This window comes from Phaethon aethereus, assembly GCF_964289735.1.
Source record: "Phaethon aethereus genome assembly, chromosome: 5".
Lineage (NCBI taxonomy): Eukaryota > Metazoa > Chordata > Aves > Phaethontiformes > Phaethontidae > Phaethon > Phaethon aethereus.
The window spans coordinates 38,908,432-38,916,397 of NC_138579.1; the positions used below are offsets into that span (position 1 = coordinate 38,908,432).

The 7,966-nt window shown below is 55.0% G+C and overlaps 1 protein-coding gene across 1 annotated transcript; it reads right to left on the reverse strand.

The window, feature by feature from the left end:
• Positions 1 to 3,134: 3,134 nt before the first annotated feature.
• On the reverse strand, positions 3,135 to 5,008 carry ZFP36L1 (ZFP36 ring finger protein like 1; the record flags this gene model as incomplete). Its single annotated transcript, XM_082000043.1, has 2 exons — positions 3,135 to 4,085; positions 4,952 to 5,008. 2 exons carry the CDS (start codon positions 5,006 to 5,008, stop codon positions 3,135 to 3,137), a joined length of 1,008 nt encoding a protein of 335 aa, XP_081856169.1.
• Between the last annotated feature and the right edge of the window lie 2,958 nt (positions 5,009 to 7,966).

Here is a 7,966-nt window from a genome sequence, read left to right on the forward strand (position 1 = left end):
ACTCACAGGGGGAAAATGGTGCTGGCTTCCCAGAACCAGTGCACTAGAAGGACAAGGGAAGTACATCAGTACTGTGAGTGAAGACCTACTTTTAGCACAGCTTCCCAGTTGTTTAACATACCAATAGCACCCTGCAACTAATACAGCTATTTTCTTAATCAATTATTAACTGGGCAAAGACTATTTGTTTGAAGAGCCGCACAGAAAGTCCAGAGAGGAAGTGAGCAGTTTCAAGCTCCATGTGCATACCCTGCGATAGGCTTGGGATCCTCTCCAGATCAGATATGCCTCTCTCTTCAGGGGCCAACGGTTCAGCCTCCAGCAGCAGGGAATGAGGCAGATCTGGTTGCTTGCTGCAGCCGGGCACAGGTCTTCCGCGCAGAAGCCCATCTCTCACACAGGGCCCCACCACCTTCGCATACAAGGGCAAAGCTGCAGTCTGCAGAAGGTACCTGAAGACCATTGAGCAGTACCTGGGCTGTGCCCAAGGCTCTCCTCTCTGGGATCAGCACACAGACCGCACCGCATACTAGTTACGTCAGCATCTGCTAAGCAAACTCCCCGTGCAGCTTTTGCACTGGTCATGGGAACCAGCTTCTACCAGCCACGCTCCTCTTCCACCATCTTTCCTCCACCTAGCTTGCCTTTATTGCCAGACCACACAAGAAAGCATGTTGCACAAAGCCAACAACAGGGAAGGTACTTCAGTATAAGCCTTGAGGTATCCTGCAGTTTTTGTTTGGCAGGAACTTTTCCAATACGAATTAGAAAATGTCTCTCCCGAATGTTGAGGCATGTCAAGACAGCTGAAGGATCTGTGGTTCAGCAGCAATATTCCACCCGATTTGGAAAAGAGCTGTAACAGTTTCAGATGAAGAAGCATGCCAAGCTTGCTCCAGAGAGCTCAAAGGTGAAAACACAAGACTTACACCATGAACAGTGCTGGCAAAGAAGTGTCCCTAAACAAAACCACTGGCTTCAGAACATTCTGAGATTGCCAACATACTCTAAGAGGTACGAGGGCTTGAATGCGATAGCAAGATGATGTTATGTACAAAGACTTTGCTGAGGGTCCATGTTCCTCTCCCACGCAACACACCAAACAGCCGCTCCACCAAAGCAGACCGTTACCACTTAGAAGCCAGGCCTGTGATTTGGGAATCTGTACCACTTCCACGTCCCACTTGAGCCTCACTCAAAGCACACATAGGCTCTCTGTGAGGGGCAAGGGGCCCAGCCTCACAGAAGGAACAAAAGCCAATCCAAGGTTTAAGCTACACTGACTGGAAAGAAGTTTGCAGGAACAGACCAAGGGACTCAAGATGGGAGGAGGACTCCACAAGAGACAAGAGAGGATTAGAAGCCACCCGGGTCACATCAGGTGTTCACTGACATTTATCTGTGCACCCATGTGCTTACATCAGTGAGGAATGGAGTGCCTGAGCACATGGTGGACACCTCAAAGGGTCAAGAGGAAGGAAGCATGAGTGGTTGTCTAAAACCAGCCCTTCGATTTTTGCAAGTAAAACCAGCTCCACTGTCAGTTTCTTGAAAAAACTTGGGGTTTATTGATTTAAACTGCAAACAGTCGTTACAAAAGAGATTCTCTTTTAAATAAACTCACACAAAGAGGAAGAAAAAGCAATGTAGTGAACAGTAACAGGGGAAAAAAAAAATTACATTCATTATTCTTTGTGCCAGTCCCATTCACCTTGGCAAGGAAAACTCCAAACTTGGAATACAGAAACGCAAAGACAAACTGTATTTGGAATGTCTTCAAATAGGCACTTTGAGCCCAAGGCTTTTCTCCTTGAAGAATCTATACAAAAAGAGGAAGAAAAAGGTCTTCCTTCCATGCTGTCTCGCAACACAGCTCAGGTATGTACATTCTAAAGCCCAGGTAGGCAAGACCCAGGGGAGGGGGAGAAGAGGAGAAGAAGAAAAGTAAAGAAGCACATTAACTCAATTTGCAGTCCAACACAAAAAAAAAAAGGAGGGGGGGAATTCTAAAATAAATAATCCAAACACAGTTTTTGCATTTTTTTAAATTAATTTTTCATTTTTTAAAATAAAATAACCAAAAAAGTGTAAAGTTACAAAAAATGTCATTGTAGTATAATATATTAAACTGTGGGGAAAAAAGGAAAAAGACACTTCACAATCTTAAGATTAATATGGAAGATCATAATTTAAACATAAAAGAATATATTCTATGGATTCATCATCCCGATAAATATGAACAAAATTAACAAAAAAGCATAGGTTTCGGCAATAAATACGTTTTGATAAGTTAAATAAGCTTTTTTATATTGTTGTGCAGTGACAAGCAAAATTTGCTCTCCAATTTCTGAAAAGTTATACAAAATTAAAAACCCAGGAGAAAAAAATAATAAAAAGCTTGGCGTGAGTGCTCTAAGATAGGTCTAAAGTACTCTAGAGCAAAACCATTAAAGCTATGTCTACTGGAACTTTGTTTACACGAACTTTTGTGTGTGTGTGGAATGACTTCCGTCAGCCCCACCCCCTCTATTTCTTTATTTGTTTTAAGATGTCACATGGATACACGGGGAACTTTTAGCACCAAAATCAAGTCTCTCATAGTCCATCTGGTTTGTTTTCTTTTTCGTTTTGTTTTCTTCCTCCCAATCGAAGTCCCACTCATGTTACAATCTTTGTCCGTTCTCTCAGCTTTTCTTCCCATAGACCTGAGCGGATCCAGGCAAGATTAGTCTTTAAGGGGAGGGCAGAAAGAGGGCTGGATGTTAACGCCTGCCCACATGCCTGCAGCCTAGCGGAAACTGGCCAGTTGGGAAAGGACTGGGAGAGGGGCGATGCAGTACATGGCCAGTGGAGGGAGCTGGGTCCGGACATTTCCTGCACATCTGGAAGTGCACAGAGCTGCTGGTGCCCTCTGCAGCTGGAGAGGTAATACAGTCACAGTGAAAGTGTTAAAGGCACTAATTTTGTAAACGTTATTGCTTTTCATCGTAATTTGGCACTTAAGGTTTAAGCCAGTGGGATCTACAGCAGGCAGGTGGACACGTTAACATCCAGCTTGGACTACTGGGGACAGGGTGGGGGGAGTTCAGCTTAACATCATCATAGAGGTGGGGGGAGCAAAAGGAAACCCCAGATTAGTCGTCAGAGATGGAGAGTCTGCTGAAGATGGGAAGACGTCTTGAGGTGTCCATGATAGGGGAATCTGAGCCGCTGTGGCTGCTGCTGGAGCTGCTCAGATAGCCCTCCTGGTCAGAGAGGGAGTCCTGAGGACTGGGCGGCGAGTCAAACATGTTGGGGGACTCGGACATGGGCCTGAACAAGAAGGTGGTGGGGGAGCTCCCGCTGGGCACCTGCACCCCCATGCTGGGGGCGAAGAGACTGACCAGCTCCTGGCTGGAGAAGGTGAAGGGGTTGCTGGCGCAGTCAGGCAGGGTGGGGGAGCCCAGCAGGTCATCAGCACTCAGCATGGGCGGCGGGGTGATGGAAGTGGGGCTGTCCAGCAGCCCGCTGGCAGCAGTGCTGGGGAAGCCGGCGAAGCTGAAGCTGTGCTGCAGGCGGGGTCGGTCGGTGACGGCAGGCTCCCGGCCCCCCGCCACGGCGCGGCGCTCCTCCGCGTTGTGGATGAAGTGGCAGCGCGGCCCATAAGGGCAGAAGCCGATGGTGTGGAAAGTGCGGCAGAGCTCGGTCTTGTACTTGGGGTGGCGAGTGAGGCTCCGCAGCTCGTGGATGCCGTGGGCGAACTGGCACTTGTCGCCGTACTTGCAGGCGCCGTTCTCCTCGAAGGGGCGGCACAACTCCGTCTTGTAGCGGCTGGAGTTGACCTGTCCCCCGGGCTGTTTCTGCTGCAGCAGGCGCTCGCCACCCTCGGAGAAGGAGCGGTCCCGGAAGCGGCTTTCCCGGGGTCCCAGCATGGGAGCCGGCTCCCCTTTCAGGCTGCTGAGGAGCTGGTTCTGGTGAAACTTGGAGTTGGGCAGGGTGACAGAGTGCCTCCTAGGGAAACCCCCGCCGGCCGGGGTGCCCACCGCCTTCCTGTCCAGCAGGCACCCACTGACACCCGAGGGGCTGTAATTCAACATCTTGTTGCTCTGCAGGGAGAAAGCAAGGGCCGGTCACTGCCACCGCCTCCTCCGGCGTCCCCACGCAGCCCTGGGAGCCTCCCGCGGCGCAGCGCGGCGCCCCGACGGCTCCCGGCTCCCGCCGCCGGGCAGCCAAGCAGGGCGGCCCGGGGTGCAGCGGCCCCCCGCGCGGTCGCCACATCTGCTTCAGCCCCTTCCGCCACTCTACCCGGGGATCCCGGGCGGCCATCCCCCGGCGCAGTCCCCGCGCAGGGCGGCAGCGAAGCGAACCGAACGCCAGCCGCGGGGGGGCCGCCGGTCCCTCATCCGAAGCGACTCCGAGACCGGAGTTCTCTCCTAGGGAAGCCCCCCAGGAGACGGTGGCGAGCGCGAAGAGCGGCGCGCCCTCCCTCGCCTCCCCGCAGCGCGGCGGCGGCTCCCGCCCGGCCCCCGCCGCTCCACTCCCCCCTCCAGCGGGGCCAGGCGAGGGACGGCCGAACCCCGCGGGGAAAAAGCCCGCCCGGCCCCGCGGCAGCACCGCCGCCCGCCGCGCCGCGCCCGGGCGTGTTGCGGCGCGGCGGGCCCGGGGGCGGGGGAAGGACGCGGCCCCCCCGCCCGGCGCGGCGGCCCAGCCCGCCGGGAGCGCCCCCGCCCTCGCCCCTTCCGAGGCGGCCGCGGCGGGAAGAGCGCGGGCGGCGGCGGCCCCCGCGCCCGGGGACGGCCCCCACCCTGCGCTCTCCGGCCTCAGCGCCAAACTCGCTCCCGACCAGAAAACGGGGAGAAAAGAGCAAAAAAAACCCCAACCAACCCCAGCACCCACCAAAACCCAAACCGCGAACCCCAAGGAGGTGCAAGAGCCCCGACGCCGGCGGCGCAACCCCCGACGGCGCCCTTACCTTGCATAAAACTTCGCTCAGGTCGAAGATGGTGGGCGATACCAGGGCTGTGGACATCTTCGGCGAGCGCGGGGGGAAGCGGGTGGGGCAGCGGCACACAGACACGAGGAGTCACGGCGTGGGTCAGGCACAGCCTCCAGCGCCCCGGCTCAGCAGCCTCCCCGCCGGTGGTGGTGCCGCCGCCGCCGCTGCCACCAACCCGCCCGCCCGCTCGCCGCTTCCAGCGGGCTCGGGGAAAAAGCTCAACTTATAAAGTTTCGGACTTACCCCGGGAGGAGGAGCCGGCGGCGGGAGGAAGGGGAGGAGGAGGAGGAGGGCGGGGTGATTGACACCGCGGCTGAATCACCCGGGCGGGCAGGCCCAGAAAAACTTTCGGGAGGAAGGGACAGGGAAAAAAAAAAAAGACACGGGGGTGCGGGGGAGGGGAGCGGCCCGCGCCGGGGGGGCGTTGGCTGCCCGCCCCCGCTCTGGCGGCGGCAGTTGTGCGGGCTGCCGCGCGCGCCTGTGCGCGCGCACCGCGGGGGCCCGGCGCGGGGCGGGCGCGCTCCCTCCTCCGCCCGCTCTGCCTGCCTGCGCGCGGCGGGGGCCGCCCGCGGGGCCGGGCCGGAGCAGGGCCCGCGGCCTCGCGCTTCCCCGGTACGCGGCGCAGCGGCATCGGCATCGCCGCGGACTGGCGGACTGACGGACGGAACGACGGACAGACTGAGAGCGGCCGGCCCGGCGCCGCGCAGGGCTGCCCTGCGGCCGAGGCCAGCCCGGGTCCCTCCGCGCCGGTTTACATCGATCGCGTCCATTTTCGGCGCGGCCGCTCCCGTTTTTGCAAGCTGTCTGTCTGTCTGTCTTGATTCACATCTCCCCCGCCCCCCCCAGCCTTACTCCTGTTTTTTTCCCCCCAGTTTTTATTGAAGCCTGGCACGCTCTGCAAGGGGAAATAGCTCACATCCATATCAATTTAAATTGTTAAAATACAGCTTTGCCCTTTAAAATAGGGTGTTAGATAAATGCTGACTTTTTTCCCTGTATAGTCCTCTTCCAGTCCCCAGAATTCAAAACTGTGAAACTGGGAAAAAAAAAAAAGTCTCTCGGCAAGTAATCTGTTCCAGATTTTAGTAGGCACAGTATGATTCATACTGATATCGATACGGCGGGGAGGAGGGGGAAGGATGGCGGCAGTTTCTGTGTTTAAAAAAAAAAAAAAAAGGCAAAACGCTTCGAGGCTTGTGGGCACCGGGCTGCTGGATACCAGGGTGCCTCAGCCTGAAATCTGCTGCCCCTAAACCTTTAGCCCCGGCTGAGGCAAGGCTCGCCCGAACTCTGACTTCAGTGGGTGTTTCATCTCGGGCCGAGCGACGGCGTCTGGGCCCTCGCCGCCGCCCAGGGGGGCCTGCCCCAGCACCGCAGGCTATTCCTCTTGCCCTGCGCGCCGGCTTGGCCGGGAGGAAAGAAACCCCTGACTTGGGCTGCACAAAGCCGACCCGAGCGGCCATCGCACTGGAAACTTCAGACGAATGATCCACTTCCTCTTCTGTTTGCTTTAGAGTCACAGGATCTGGACTTTGAGCTGGCGGCTGATCTTTTTCCCCCTCCTTCGGTTTTCAAGAACAGCCAAAATAACCAACTGAGAGAAACGCCCACAGGCTCCAGCTATTCCAGATTTTTTTTTTTATTATTATTATTTACTTAAGGAGAGCAATCAGGTTCCTCGAATTTCCTTCTCTTTCTAGTTTCTCCCCCCCCCCCCCCCGCCTTGGCCAGAAGTGAGGAGTAACCAGGGGAGAGACCAACCTATTATTTTCTGCAGTTGTTTACTCATTCTGTAGATGGTGCTTGTTCCCAGGGCTCTGAGCCTCTCTATAATTAAACCCATTTTAATTGTTAGGTTAGAAACGTCATTTCGGGGACTTTCCAAGAGTTACCGAGAAAGCCAGTCGAGATAACTATTTCACTACCGAGTTGCTCCCAGCCCGGTTTTCGCCCCAGCTCCTCCCCGTCGGCCGGCCACGGCGCGAGGCTGAGCGGAGGGCTCGGTGCGGGAGGGCGGGGAGCCCAGGGCCGGCAGCCCCGCTGCCAGCGCACCCGCCTACCCCCGCCGCTTCCTGCATTATTCGCTTGCCCCGTGTGCATTTGTTTTGGAAACTTGGGGTTTAAGGTTGCACGTTTCCACGGATTGAGCGGCGAACGCTGAAGCTGAGAAGGAATTTTTTTCCAGTGATTTAGCTTGGCAAACCCTGGCTCCATGGTGGTCTGCTTTGCATTGGCTGTGCACATGCTCAGATCAGGAATTTAGCTGCTCACCCCACCTCGTGGCTAAAAGTCAGAGCCCTCCGGGCTGGAGTGGGAATTTGTGTGGGCATGAATTCACACCGAGCAGAGGAATGAAAAAATCGGAGCCTTGCAGCTCCCGCTAGAGCCGTGCCAGAACTTTGATAGATGCAAATGAATAAAGATAGGTAAATGAATAAATGAAAGTCAATTATTAAAGAAGATTACTGAAAAAGTGAATGAATGCAGTGCCATGCTCACTAGCCTTCTTGTGTGGGTCAATCCATCCAGGCTCAGCACATTCCAGATGGGATACTACAGCTGGGCCTGGGAAGCAGGAAAAAATGTCCAGGACTTCCCAAGCTCTTCCGAAATCCATCCTCAGCACAGGAGCAGCTTCTGGAGCATTCTGGTTCCCTGGCTCTGATGCAGGCGGGTGCTAAACTTGTCTCAAAATACAGAGGGATAAGATTCTTTATCAGACATGTGCACACATTTAATGGAGGAATTAAGAACCACTTTCCCAAATCAGAGCTGAAACGGGCAAGAATGGCCAGAAAACAGGGACAAAGCAGGGAGCAGCAATGAAATGATAAAGGCAGGAGGTTTAAGGGAGTACTTTTTTTCCTATTATGTGTGTGTGTAGAAAACTGTGGGCTCATTGGCACATGATGCTGTGGAGGTCAAAAGTATAAACGGGGTCAAAAAAGCAATTCGACAAATTTATGGAGGAAAAGTCCCTGGAGGTTTACT